This window comes from Argentina anserina, chromosome 3 (assembly GCF_933775445.1).
Source record: "Argentina anserina chromosome 3, drPotAnse1.1, whole genome shotgun sequence".
Taxonomy (NCBI): Eukaryota; Viridiplantae; Streptophyta; class Magnoliopsida; order Rosales; family Rosaceae; genus Argentina; species Argentina anserina.
The window spans coordinates 27466646-27481749 of record NC_065874.1 but is presented as its reverse complement, the minus strand read 5'-3'; the positions used below and the strand labels follow the sequence as shown (position 1 = coordinate 27481749).

General features: G+C 36.6%; 1 protein-coding gene across 1 annotated transcript; it reads left to right on the top strand.

Annotated features, from left to right (window-relative positions):
• The first annotated feature begins 8991 nt into the window (after nucleotides 1-8991).
• On the top strand, nucleotides 8992-11421 carry LOC126786500 (60S ribosomal protein L5, mitochondrial). Its single transcript, XM_050512341.1, has 3 exons — nucleotides 8992-9724; nucleotides 9830-9879; nucleotides 11269-11421. The coding sequence occupies exons 1-2, from the start codon at nucleotides 9110-9112 to the stop codon at nucleotides 9842-9844; spliced, it is 630 nt and encodes a 209-aa protein (XP_050368298.1). The 5' UTR covers nucleotides 8992-9109; the 3' UTR covers nucleotides 9845-9879; nucleotides 11269-11421.
• Nucleotides 11422-15104: the final 3683 nt, after the last annotated feature.

Sequence of the window (15104 nt, the reverse complement as noted above, 5' to 3'; positions counted from 1 at the left end):
ACTCAAAGATTAGGGACATCATATTCATTCTCATTGTCCTCAACACCAGCAAACAAAACGGCCTCCAACTCAGGTTCGTTAAGAGATAGATCGTCAAACTCAAGCCTCCCAAGATTAGTCTCATCCAATGAATCAATTTGATCACCTCCAATATCCCACATTTGCTCTGGCCATCTTTGTAAGATTGACTCTTTCGAGATAAGAGACGAAGATTAGTGTGTACAAACACCAAATCTTCCGCTCTTTGTGGAGCAATCTTATTTCTTGTTGCAGAGTGTATGAATTTGTAGGTACTCCAATTCCTTTCGCAATATGAAGATGATGTCCAAACAATTGGAATGCTAAGACTTGAAGCTTTGGTGCTGACGCTCCATGAACTGTCCACCATGTCAAAGTTTGTAGGATGAACCTATCATGCATTGCATCAACATTTCCAAAATCTTTCATACATAAGGAGAAATTAGAATACTCGACATTGATTTCTCTCCGCTGATCTTGATCTTGAAAATACTTCATGATGCAATTTTTTCTTTCTCTAGTAATCTCAATATCTTGGTGCGGAGCTTTTCTAGTGCTATCTTCTACAAGCCATTCCGAACTATAATACCTGTAACCAGAATAAACATGCAACAATGATGCTCATTAAATTATGGATTAAATACTTGTGACACCCTATACTTTAAGTGTAAAAACAGTTTTGTCATTCTACTTTCAAATTTAATATGTATATCCTTTAACTCTTATTTTTTAACAGTTTTGTCCTTCTTTTTTTAACAGTTTAGTCAATTCCGTTAGTTGACCGTCAAAAAATTTCGTTAAGCTGTTAAAATGCCTAGAATACCCCCAATTCAAATAAGATTTTTTTCTTTCTTTTCTCATGCCTTTTTTATTTTTTCTTTTGGTTTTTCTTGATTTTAAATTTAATTCATCATATGTGCTATCCAATATATATAATTGTAATCAACACAAATTATCAAATTAATTGTAAACAAGAGGAGAATTAATGACAATTGCTTAACATCAAGTTGGAAATAAATAATTTGAAACTATTTTTGCATCAAAGTATGGATATGATAGTAGAAGTCTTTTTTTGTCTTAGCATTATAGAAATTAATCAAAATATGTTTGTAGAGCATCATAATATAAAGGAAGTTTATAAGTGGATTTGAGTACTAGCACTCACATGTCATTTTAGGCATTATCCAATTGATTATAAGATGTTTACAATTAATTTGATAATTTGTGTTGATTACAATTATATATATTTGATAGCACATATGATGAATGAAATTTAAAAACAAGAAAAATAAAAAGAAAGATCAAAAGAGAAAATAAAAAAGGCATAAGAAAAAAAGAAAAAAATATGATTTGAATTTAGGGTATTCTAGACATTTTAACGGCTTAACGGAATTTTTTAACGATCAACTAACGGAATTGACAAAACTGTTAAAAAATAAAAGTTAAAGAATATACATATTAAATTTAAAAGTAGAATGACAAAACTGTTTTTATACCTAAAGTATAAGGTGTCACAAGTATTTAACCCTTAAATTATCCATGAACTATGACCAACATTATGCAAGAATGATCCATAATCATTAACAATTATAGCATAACTTTAATAGCTACCACAGAACCAACAATTTCATTCCTTATGTCAATTTGTAAAATAATAAACTAAGTAAAATTAGAGTAGTGTGAGAAATTACTTGGGATTTAGAGAATGTGCCATACAATAGAGGGGTGTGTTGCTCTTGCTCCAACGATATGTCAACACTTTATGCACATCATCCCAAAAGGTTGACTCCTCATTAAGTTGCTTCCGTTCTTTGCAGAATATGACATTCTTCACGTTCTGAATCATACTTTCCCACCATTCATAAACTAAATGAATAGATGATATATCGGTGTCAGCAGCTCTAATCATACTATAAATGGGCAAAGTGAAAGATAAAACATAATCAAGCTCATCCCAAAACATCTCATCCAATATCTTCTTTTTCATTGCAAATACAGTCCCTACATTATCTTCTTTGTAATCATCCCATTTAGGACTAATTACCATTTGTTGCAAACCAGCTTTTATTTTCTTAAATCGCTTGAGCATCACAACTGTAGAGGCAAACTTGTTTAAAGGAAGTGTAAGCTGCTTATATTCCTACAATAAACAAAACAAGTGTGATCTAAGTCATGAGGCAAACCTGGTTGAAGCAATTGTAAGGAGCTTAAGGTCGCAATGCTCTGTGAACATCACCAGCCTCATTCCATGGTTCATAATAAAATTCTTGATCCATGTCACATCCTCAGCAATAGACTTTATCCATATACAAGCGTCATACACATCTTTATTATTTCTTGTTCTCTCCGATGGTGCACATATGTTCTTCACAGCAAGGTTCAAGGTATGAACTACACATGATGTCCAAAAAATGGTAGGATACTTGGCTGAAATAAGTGCACCAACCCTCACACAGTTGGAAGCATTGTCGGTGACTACTTGAAACAACATTTTCATGCACAACCTCCTTTATGCTTTCTATGATCAACTCAGCAATCATCTCACCAGTTTTTATTTCACCATGATTGTTTATAGCTCTTAACATCATTGGACCACTCTCATTTGCAGCAATCATGTTAAATATGGGTCTCCTTTGCGGATATGACCAACCGTCACTACATATACTAACACCTTTTTGCTTCCATGTGTCCTTCAAAGGCTGCAAATGAAGTTCAATGTTCTTCCTTTCCTTTTGAAGAAGTGTAGTCCTCAATGCATTATACCCGGGTGGAACATATCCTAGAATGTTAGATGCACGCACATATGATTTGCGGTAGTGAGGGTTTCTTGCAAGGTTAAATGATAGACCACCGGTGTAGAACATTCTAGCTATCTCACTATCACATTGATCCATAGCATCATTTTTATATGCTTTTTCCAAAGCTGTACCCATTCCCTTTCTCTTATTTGGATCAGATTCACATGCACTTGGTACACTATAAACTCATATTATAATCAAGTGAAGAATGAGATGCTCTCCTCGATGATGAAGGCAATGGGACTACTCTAAGGGCTACATTTTTTATTCTCTATTTGCAATCATTCACTAACTTACTCATATTAGCTCTATGTTGAGGGCTGACCTTAGAACAACTTTTAATTCATTTTAAACCCCCATTTAACAAATGAGTCACAACTCTACTATGAGACCCATAAAATATTATATTGCAAAATTTGCATTCAAACCTCCAAGTTCCTCCTCCAGGCAATTTCTCAATCTTATTAACATACATCCCCAAATGAGCTCATCATCCACATTGGATGGTTCAGCCGCATTTACACTACCTTCAGAACTATGTAAATGCGTAGTAGATTGACTCATATTTCTACAACAACAAAAAAACAAATGCATAACCAAGTAAATTCAATTCTCAACTAAATGCCTTAAAACACTTTAACCACCCAATTTTCAAGTAAATTCATTAAACTATTTAACCTAATGCTCAGTACTATAGAGTTTGCAAAGAAACAAGATTCATTTCTAGTGACACAAACCTCTCATTTCAAACTAACAATACCAAAATAGACCAAAAACATCACTAGTACCTCAGTCTTCTGCACGTCAGTCAGATTGCAAGCCTCAAAACACCTTGATCGGAGTTTCTAATCGAAAAACATCGTTCAGCAAACTCGTTCGCCCTTGTCTCTTCTAAAACATGTAAAAAAATCAGCATAATCACATCAGTATTGAAGTTTATAGATCATTCCAAGCAAAAACTGCCCAGAAAACAACATTATGCGAATTTAAGAACTAAAAATAGAAACAATGACAAGCTAAAACTGCCCAGAAAGCTTATTTTGGGGGAAGCCATCTTAACTGGGTAATCTATTGCTTTCTTACAACATAACTAAACCCACATTTCATCTTTATCAGTACCTAATTAGTACTTAAACAGTTAAACATCACTAGAAAACAGACCAAAAACATCACTAGTACCTCAGTCTTATGCACGTCAGTCCTATTGGAAGCCTTAAAACAACCTGATCGGAGTCTCTAATCGAAAAATATTGTTCAACAAACTTGTTCGCCCTTGTGTCTTCTAAAAAATGTAAAAATATCAGCACAATCTCATTAGTATTGAAGTTTATAGATCATTCTAAGCAGAAACTACTCAGAAAACAACATTATGCGAATTTGAGAACTAAAAAGAGAAACAATGATTAGCTAAAACTGCCCAGAAAGCTTATTTTGGGAGAAGCCATGTTAACTGGGTAATCTATTGGTTTCTTACAACATAACTAAACTCACATTTCATCTTTATCAGTACCTAATTAGTACTTAAATAGTTAAACATCACTAGAAAACAGACCAAAAACATCACTAGTACCTTAGTCTTGTGCACGTCAATCAGATTGCAAACCTGAAAACACCTTGATCAGAGTCTCTAATCGAAAAACATTGTTCCACAAACTTGTTCGCCCTTGTCTCTTCTAAAATATGTAAAAACATCAGCACAATCGCATCAGTATTGAAGTTTGTAGATCATTCCAAGAAGAAACTGCCCAGAAAACAATATTATGTGAATTTAAGAACTAGAAAGAGAAACAATGACTAGCTAAAATTGCCCATAAAGCTTATTTTGGGGGAAGCCATCTTAACTGGGTAATCTATTGCTTTCTTACAACATAACTAAACCCACATTTCATCTTTATCAGTACCTAATTAGTACTTAAACAGTTAAACATCACTAGAAAATAGACCAAAAACATCACTAGTACCTCAGTCTTGTGCACGTCAGTCCGATTACAAGCCTAAAAACACCCTGATCGGAGTCTCTAATCGAAAAACATTGTTCAGAAAACCTGTTCGCCCTTGTGTCATCTAAAACATGTAAAAAAATCAGCACAATCGCATCAGCATTGAAGTTTGTAGATCATTCTAAGGTGCCCAGAAAAAAACATTATGCAAATTTAAGAACTAGAAAGAGAAACAATGACTAGCATACCTTCATAAAGAAATTCTTCAAGATTGATGGCAGATTGTTCTTCGGTTTTGGTGGATCATTGATAGGATTTGGGTAAATTGGCTCCTATTCGACTATTCGGACTTGGGGACTAATGGAGGCGTCAAAAGAAAGTGAGAAAGATGAGTTCTCTCACTTTTGTGATTCAATTGTAGGGTTTGGAAATAAAGTGAGAAAAAGTTACTAAACTATCCTCACGCTTCCTCTTTAATTGAGATAACACTTTTCCAAATTGGAAACGTGCGCTTCCGATGCGCTCCCAAAAATAACTTTTTCGGGGAATCGCGCTTCCAACGCGCTTTCGTGCGCTTCCTTGCGCTTCCGCTTCTAATTCCGATTTCGAAGCGGGAATCGGAGGTCTGGTGAAGCTTCCGTGCTTCGTAGGTTGCTATCAATACTTAATTACTGTGGTATGAGTAAGCGGAACTTTAATAGGTAAAACTAGGTTGTTAAGGATGTGAGGTCTTATCAGTTTGGATGTTGGTCGCAGGTTTCCCTCAAAGAGGACTTGAATAAGATTTTCCTGAGGAGTCTTGTTTCACAAATGTGTTGATTTGTATGTTGAGAATTGTGTGTTCTTTTGTGCTCTTCATCCCTTTAGGGTTTCAATGATTTATTCTTTTTCAAGGATTATAGATTTCCTTCCGTTAGAGAGTTTGATTCTGATTACAACAAAGATTCTCATTTCCTTGCTAACTTGACAACTCATAAATTGGCGATCAACTTCTTTTTGTAAATAGAAATCCACATATCATGTCACACAAAAATAATAAAGATAGTGTTATGAGAGAATTACTTTATTGTCCTTATGTGTGTCTTAGCCTAAGTATGTTTCCTTATTATTATAGATTACACCTTAACGTAATAGATATGAATCTCTGATTTATTGTGATACTCCGTATGTAATGCATATATATATATATGCACCATTATCAATCAATTATGTTCAATTACGTTGTTATTATTCTCGTATTTCATCATACTTGATCACGTTATCATGCACTTTGTTCTAGAGTGTCTGAGCGATGAGGCCACCACTAGAAAAATAAAACCCTAGCCTTGAAATCTTTTTCCCACCAACCTCTTTCTTTGTATTGCCCGAAAAATAAATCAGTTTCCGACAAATAGTTGTTGGAAGAAAGAAAAAAAGACAATGAAACTGCTATGGGCACTTGATAATTTATTATGGGCACCCAAGCCTCTTTCTTCTCCAATCTGACCTCTTTCAGGGTCTCCGACGCTGGTCTGTCCAACCCAACCAGCTTGTGGTATCGACGACGACCCAGTAACACCGCACAACCTCCTCCGTCGTTCAACCTAGTTATCCGGAGCTTCAAGCCCGATGGCGACGACACCTTGCTCCCCAGAAACTGCCGATTTGGTTTCCTCCAACGTTGAGGCCGGAACGACAGCACATGTCATCATCGATCCTCCTCGCATCGCCTCCCCGACTGCCCCGCCAGATCCAGCACGGTCGCCGTCTGACCCCTAGGGTCGTGGGCGCCCTTGACTGCCGCCTCACTTGCCCTGGTTGTCAACTCCAACATCGTTCCAGACTCGGCCTTCTGTCGTCAATCTTGACCCAGAAAAATGATTAATCGTCATACCATTGTAATGACATGCCTGCCAGAGGTGGACATTCCTCGAGAGAAATTTATGACATCAATATCGGACAAGGAAAAAGAATTCATCAAGTAGTTTTCCTGCATGACAATCAATTTGTAGAGCAATTTAATTATATGCGGTCTATTTGACAGACCACCAAGTAAGCTTTTCTTAAAATTGTTGTTTTTGAACATATATATAAAAATTATTGGACGTTATTAGCCTTCTTCATGTCTCTTTTCCGACCTTTATTATAACACCAATGAGACCAAAGAGGGATATGATTCCCCTCTTGGTTGACTTTTTTGTGTGACAGTCCTGGGGGAGTCACATTATTATTTAACGGGAAGAAATCGATTTCGTGTGGTCGCCTAAGTGCACTGCTGTTTTCGGTGCGATCATGAGAATCACTGTTATGCATCGATTATTTTGTGACCATATACATCACAACCCTTTTAATTTCTATTACATACTTGAATTATTTCGTTTATTTGAAACCAATACAACCCTCATTTCTTGTAAATGTGTCGTTATCGCGACAGTTATTTGAATTTTTGAGTGTTTTAAACTCATGTATGTGGACAATAATCCCAAGGTCTTCGTACTCATTTATTTGAATTGAAATGCATACTACTATGAATGAGCACTATTTGCTGACAAAAGATCTCAAACTTCTATGAGACACACTTAAAGTGATTCAATAACCGTTTATGACGTTGTTTTACTAGAATTAACCTTAATGCATGCTTCACATCCAAGAAACACATGCCATTTTTGGCACTTGTATCTATATCTATTGAGGGAACATTTGAGATGGAAACATAACATTATTCCATTCTCAAGTTCGCAGATTTTGAGCTTCAGGCTAAGGCTCCGCCCCATCTCATACGCAAGATTTATTTACTATGAATTTTTAATTAGTCAATCTATTTAACTATGCTTTCTGCTTAATATTTTTCGAGTATGACATTGGCATTGCCATGTTCTTTACTCGACTTTAGCTTAAGTCGTCTATTGTAATTGGAAATTTGTTTGTATTGTTTTAAGATTGGAGTATTCAATAAAATTTCTCGTATTCCTTGTTTACAAGTTAATCTTTTGAGGATTTTATTTGTCTTGAACCTAGCATGAATGGTCAACATTTACAACTCGTTATGGTTCTTAAATTGGCCGCTTTTGGGTTACATGAGACCCCAATAGTACAACATTTTGAATTTAGCACTTAATATTTGGAAAACAAACCTCGGAACGTCAAAATTGACGTCATTTTGGTCTCCTTGACCGTTTCCGGCCACTGTCGGCGTTTCTGAAACGCTTTTCCGGCGTTTTGCCGACGTTTCCGGTCATTTTGGCCGCCTTTCAGTCCATTTCCGGCGTTTCCTGCACCACTGACCGGTTCATGCCGGCTTTTCCAGTCAGATATGAAGTCTGGCCTCCCAACCGGACAGATTCCGGCCGATTTTCCGGTCACCAACACCACTGGTTTTCCATCTAGTTTCTGGCAATTCTTTGCCGTTTTCTCGTTGTTATTCCGGTATATTTCCAACATTCTTTGTTGAAGGGTTTTCCCGCCAAAGTTTCATTCGTTTTTGAGTTATTTGGACATGGTTTTCCGGTTATCTTTTTTGGTTTTCTCCAAGTCGTTTCATAGCTCAAACAATTTTATTATTGGTGACCACCCACACCAATTAGATGGTTTTTACCACCCTAATTGTTTGGTATTCAACTGCTCCAATATCATGTTTTTCCAACTTTTAAGTTGGAGAATGTAGTCATATTGCCACGTGATACACTTGATGGGATTGTTCTTTTGTTTCGATCCCCGTTCTTACAATATCCTACATCGTATTGTCTAGAAACATTATGACATTGACTCTCTTAATTTTATTATGGTGAAGTCTCCTGACAATGCAAGTGTCTTGCTAATTGACTAACCACCCACACTGTCCTACGACGAATGTAATTATTTTACAAATATCGTGTGGAGATTGTGTTTTATATCTTTATGCTAATAATTTTTATCTGAATACTTATGTTGAGAATAGAGAGGAATATTTTTGTCAGACATTCAAAAATTGGTTGTACGCAACCATGTTGCCTACCCTCTGCAGCTCCGGAGCCCCGCATCTTCGCAGCCTTACAAACCTTGCAGCTACCCTGGACGGCCCCTACACAACCCCGTGACGATCCCTTGTGGAAAAAAATTTATTCCCCCCCTCCCGGTACACGGCCTCCTGACAAAACGTGCTTAATTGATGATTTTTATTGTAAATCTTCTCATGACTCTAATTGAGCATATTCCATTCTCACAAATTATTTTTATGATAAATCTTCTCATATATATTTTTGTGCCATTAGTTGCCCCGCAGCTCGACTCCCTCTCTTCACTTCAGTCTCCTCCTCCTCTTTCACTCTCTCTGCAACTCCGTTGATCTCAAACCCTAACCCTCATCCGCCGATTCAATTTCCCCTCAAATCAAAAATGGCGAGGAGATCCGGACTCTTGCTACGCCAATTCCTCGGCAATCTTTCCCCCAATTCTCCCCAAACCCTAACCCTAAATTCAATCCCCTCCGCCGCCAAATCCTTCTCCACCTTCCCTCTCGATTTCCACTACGAAGACGTATTGCGTCAGGACATGCTTCTCAAGATGAACTACGACAACGTCATGCAGGTCCCCCGCCTCTCCGAGCTGAAGCTTCTCTCCAAGTCGCCGGAGATCGGGAAGATCGCGATGGAGATTTCCGGCGGGCAGAAGTTTCTGACGCAGAAGGATAAGGATTTGACGGCGAAGGGTTTCAGAGGCGCCAATGTCGTCAGCGACCGTTCTCGGCAGACCACTCTCCGGGGGATCGGAATGTCTAATTTTCTGGTGAGGAGCTTGACGGTGATGTCGCTCTTGTCGTCTCCGGTTCAAATTAAGAAGAATTTTATTCAGTTTTCGATGGAGACGGAGTTCATTGAGTCCTCGCCGGAGCTGGAGGACCATTTCGAGATATTCGAACATGTTAAAGAGTTTAATGTGACTGTTGTCACTTCGGCGGCGACGAAAGAGGAGGCTTCACTGCTGTGGAGTGGCTTTTTGCAAAAGGATGAGGTTAAATTCTAATGGCATTGATACTTTGACGGAAGATGTCAAGTGTTGATTGAATTGTCTGTTCGTTTTCTTTGATTTAATCTGTGGTTTACGCTTGTTGTGCAGGTAGCTGATTTATAGAGAAGTAGGTCGAATGATCGGTGAGCATTCATAAGGTGTGGCATTGCATTCTCATCTTGTTTGTTAATTTCAATCAATCGTTTATGCTTGTGTTTTGAATTGTTGGAGTGAAGATTAAGGTCTGGATAACTTAGTGTGTTGTCAATAATTAAACTAAAAGATTGGAAAGTAATTATTTTTGTGAAGTTCTGAAAATGGTTCATGCTAGTTTCTATGTAATTTACAGAATGTTTGAGAAGTCGAGGTTTTCAGATAATGGATATGATAAACAAAATTTTAATGAATGAGAATGTGTGCAGATATGTGAGGTTATTGACATTATAACAAAGCTAATTATGTTAAGAAAGAGGTTTGAATTTTGATTCGATCTATTGTGTTGGACTTGTTCTGTTACCTTTACACTAACACTCTGCTTCTTGATCTGAATTACGGGTGCCCCAGTGATGGAAGTACTGTTAAGTGTGGATTTTGGGTCGTAAGAACTTTTCCTGCCAACAACTATCAATTGTGTTTTAATCATTCAGTATACCTTTTCTATTAGTATTTTAGAAAAGGGCAGACAGAGTGTGTTGCACTCTTAGTAATAAAACATGTCATTTAAGTTAAACTATGTCAGCACATGGATCAAATGTAGATCATATTTGTACTAACTTGTGTAATGAGCATTCATATCCATCTTGACCTTCTCCTAGATACACTCAGTTTTCTGACTTTTCTCTCTTTTGATGGGACATAAATGTATGAATATGATAAGTGTTCTAGAAGGGATTGAGATAGGCTTTATAGGGTTGCATTTCAGTTTGTCTCTAACTGTTTACTGGTAGTTACAAGAAACTGTCAATAACTTCCCCTTGTCTTAATCCATATCTTGTCCTGATGACTTTACTTTTGAATTCAAATTAGAATTCAAATTATATATGTTACTTAATCGATTAATACACTTAAACATATAAAATCTGCTTTAATATTTACAATCTGTTCAACAAGGCTTTTCCATGACTTATAGAATTGAGTCTGGTTCTAAACGCAGAATAGCTGCATTTACAGATTGTTCTTACTGAGTGCATACACTTTCAGTAGGGATGTCAGGAATCCTTTTGGTTGGTTCTCCATTGGTTCTTCAATCTTAATAAGGTGGAATTTCAAGAGAATTTTGTGATAACAGGGATACCAAATACCCCATGGCCCTTGGACTTTTAGTGTTAAATATGTAAGTGTATTATTTTGCAACTAATTGAACCCCGAATTATGTTACGGAGATTTAAATTTGGAGATGTAGATTTATGAGATCGTAGAATCATTAGAATGGACCATTCATCATCTATGACTTGCACACATTTAGAAAGCTTCTTATATATTGGTCAGTTATTCAATTTTAGGAAGCTTCTCTTAAAGTCCTAATGCCTATTTCTATGTCTTTGTAGGATTCTTGCCTTGATACAGAGAAGTCAGTCTGTTTGTTAACTTGAAACTATGAGGCAGTGGAGATTTAGTTGAGAGGGCTAGTTATAGTTGGCTTTGTAAGATTCAGATGGTCCAAGGCTTTTAGCACAGATGGTAATATATATTGCTTTCTATAGTCATCAACTTGATTTTGAACTTTACCTTCCAAATAAATGATGAATGAGTTCAGTTGGGTAGAATCAAATGATCTCTCCTTCAGAGTTTTGGATGTTCTGATGGTTGTCATTTGAATGCATCATACTCAAGTTGATTATCTCCATCCTCCATATGAAAAGTCAGTTTACTATTTATCAAACAAATCAGAAGCTTGCTTCTCTTCCGTCAGGATTACAAGTCCGTATGAACGAACTCTACCCCGGAAGGCAAGCACTTAAGCTTCAATGGCCATAAGCAAGCAAGATTTGATTGTGGGCATGCCGTGGTTCCATTAGAGTATTAGGAGTTGTTATCCTGGATGAGGCATCTGGGTTACACACAGACCTGAGCCACATCACAGAATACTGAGAAAGTGAGAATAATTTTAGGTTCAGCTTATTTGCAACTTGTTCCTGGCGTCTTTGACTGATGTGACACGAACTATTTTGGAATTGGAAAAAAGAGTGCTTGGATCTGCTTGGACTTTCTTGCTAGGGGCAGATTAAGAAAATAGTCTAGATACGGCCTATCTAATCAATTATAGAAACTAGAAAGAGTTTAGGTTGATACTCCCCTAGTTTAATCCAAAAACCAAACATTCCTTTACAGATCCACCTCAGAAGCCTCGACCTTATCTTCATCTAACAATATCAAATTCTTGTTTTATCCCAACACACCAATTTAATAACTACTACTCGTCTACCAGTGCTGGAATGAAATCTGTTCTTGCTATTTAGATAAGGATGTATCCTGCATATAGAATCATCCGCCTCAGTTTGCCCAGATATTTGACGCAGATCTGAACCTGAGAATCTAGGTAGTGAACTGGTAATCTGCCTTGAGCCATAAACTTGCCGGAACTAGAAAGTAACAGCAAGAAATCACAGAAACTGGACTGTTGGAACAGTTATGATTTAACAAAATGGGAAATACACACAGTAGACCAAGTTAAAATAACCACTTATATCACACTGTTACATTGAAAAACCCATCACCCCAACCTCAAGGAGAAAATGAAGACCAGAAAGACAGAAATAAAAGAATGAAGAAAAGTCTTCCTACACCACCTAGCTAAAACATCAACAAGGAGTTGATCACAAGAACCCCCAGTTCATCGAATCGGGGCCGTCAGGAAATCTCCGACGGAGCATCTGAGGAGTACCCGCTCTGGGGTTCAGCTGGAATTTGGGGTCCATCTTCTCTCTGCTTGCGAGTGAACCCAGCCACCAGAGAAGCAACTGATTTGAAGATCTTGATCTTGATTTGCCCTCTTCTTGGAGGAGGGAGGCGCCTGGCGCTGAGGTTGGAGTTGAATTCCTGGTTCTCCATCTTGAAGCGGTTAGTGAGTCGGCAGATGAAGTAGGCGGTGACTCCGGTGAGAATGAGAGTATCAGAGAGAGAGAGAGAGAGAGAGAGAGAGAGTGAGTTGGTGTGAGAGAGGACCCTCGTCCTTGGTTTTTATAGACATTGATTCTAATTAATCGAAAAACAATTATGCAAAATTGTTTTGCTTGGTCTCCACGCCAAAATATGTTGATAGTGAGTGCAAACTAAATCTGTCGTACTCTAGTGAGTAGGAGTGGGCATATATAAGTTCGGTTCTATTTTTGGCCTAAATCGAAATCAAACCATCTTAATTGGTTTTATATAAATTTAAACTATTTACTGAATTAAATTAGTGTGAACTGAAATAATCAGTTTAATCGAAATTCGGTTCGGTTTCGGTTCACAATCCCATATACAATATTTTTTAATTTTTTAAGAGGTGAGACTAGAACTTCTACCTAAATGATGTCACACATCACTACATTACACACTTCTTAGTAATAACTATATAAAGATTATATTTATTCCCATTTTGATAGATATTTTCAATAAAACATCAAAATGTCAATGTTGGGATTCAAACTCTTGACCTTGAATATAACAATCATGCATTATACTAACTGCGCTAGACAACCTTATATGTTATGTTTTGTTATTTTTTGTACTAATATCCATTGTTTCTTATTTTTTTAATCATTAAATGAAATTCGGTCGGTTCGGTTTTAAATCGGTTAGTTTGATCACGTAAACCATTTTCTAACTGTTTAAACCGGTTTCAGTTCGGTTTTTTTCATTTTTCAAACTACATCTCTTCGGTTCGGTTATCCGGACCATATTTTCAGTTTCGTTCGGTCGTTTTTTTGTTTAATTCGGTTTATACCCACCCCTACTAGTGAGAGTAGCCACCAAAGTCAGATATGGAATATTTGCACTATATTTATCACATCATGTAAAACAAATAATGAAGATAATTTAAATCTCCATTACTATAAAGGGAACACTTAAAAAATTTACAAAATTATGAACTGTCAAATTTACTCATTATAAAGTTGTGAATAATATAGTAAAAATACAAATATTTCACCAATGTATTTTAACAAAATCATTATTATGAAAAAAATTACATAAAATAATGTTTTAATAATACAATTCAAATTTAAAGCCTTCATTGTTTGGCTCTTGTTGTTAATGCCAGTCGAACTGGGACCTGAATCACCTGATGGTCAGGACAAACCCAATAAGACCACCAACGACGAACATATGATTAGGTCTAGTCGTCTTTAGACTCGGATCAACCTACACACCTAGTCATGCTTTCAAGTCCAGGCAAATGACAAGAACCTAATCAACCTATACCGTTTAAGCACTTGATGAATTTATCTATTATTAGAGAAAAGTTAAATGCATAACGTTTGACAAATTCGTCAAGTTCTAGAATCTCTTTCGGAATTATCCAACGCGGTCTATGTCTCTTTATCAAAAAAAAAACGCGGTCTATGTTAAAGTATATCCAATAGAATATCTGCTAAGGTCGTTGTTCCCATAATTAATCACTAATTTGGCATCCATCGGTTAGATAATTAATTACTATAATTCCATCAGAAAATGAAATATGCATGATGGTTGTATAAAGAACAAATAGTCATTCATGGATCATATTTCATTATGAATTGCTTCGGTGATATAAGATTGATGGCTATAGAGTATATGACGAATCAAAATGACCCAACGAGACATATATAACAAATCAGCCAATGTCGTCACTTAGTTGATTTCTTTTTAATTCTTAATTACGTATTCAGAGTAAAATGGTGGAGAACAGGTTTGTTACATTCATATAACGAATCTTCATTATGACGACATTGAAGCGTGGAGAAGGTGCCACAAAACTAAGTAGAGTAAGTAGTTTATGTACGCTTTTTAAAAGTTAAAGAGACTAGAGAGCCTCTATTTAATTTGATTTAAAATTCGTCAGTAGCATCACGGGTTGTGAGCTAGCTAGGCTTCGATCAGTTGAAATTTATAAATTTTTATGCTTATTTTACTTCGATTCTTTACTAAGAACTTCTTAACCAAATCAAAGTATGACTGTATAGAAGATCGATGATGATGATAATAACACAAAAGATGCTTTTGTCTTTGTTCATTTTGTTGAATTGGTGTTCGGGGACCTCAATAAGGTGATGTTCTGCATTACGTCGGGAAACATCAGCTGTCACGTATAAGAAGTGGTGACTTACTACTAATAGTACCCCAGTCAAGCAAATAGATCCAAAACATGCATGATTAAGGCTAGGAAGATATCAATCATATTTCCCTAAAATAAAAAACATGC

Bases quoted from the DNA above. Each gene is read 5' to 3' on its own strand.
- LOC126786500 (XM_050512341.1), top strand. From the start codon at position 9,110: ATGGCGAGGAGATCCGGACTCTTGCTACGCCAATTCCTCGGCAATCTT.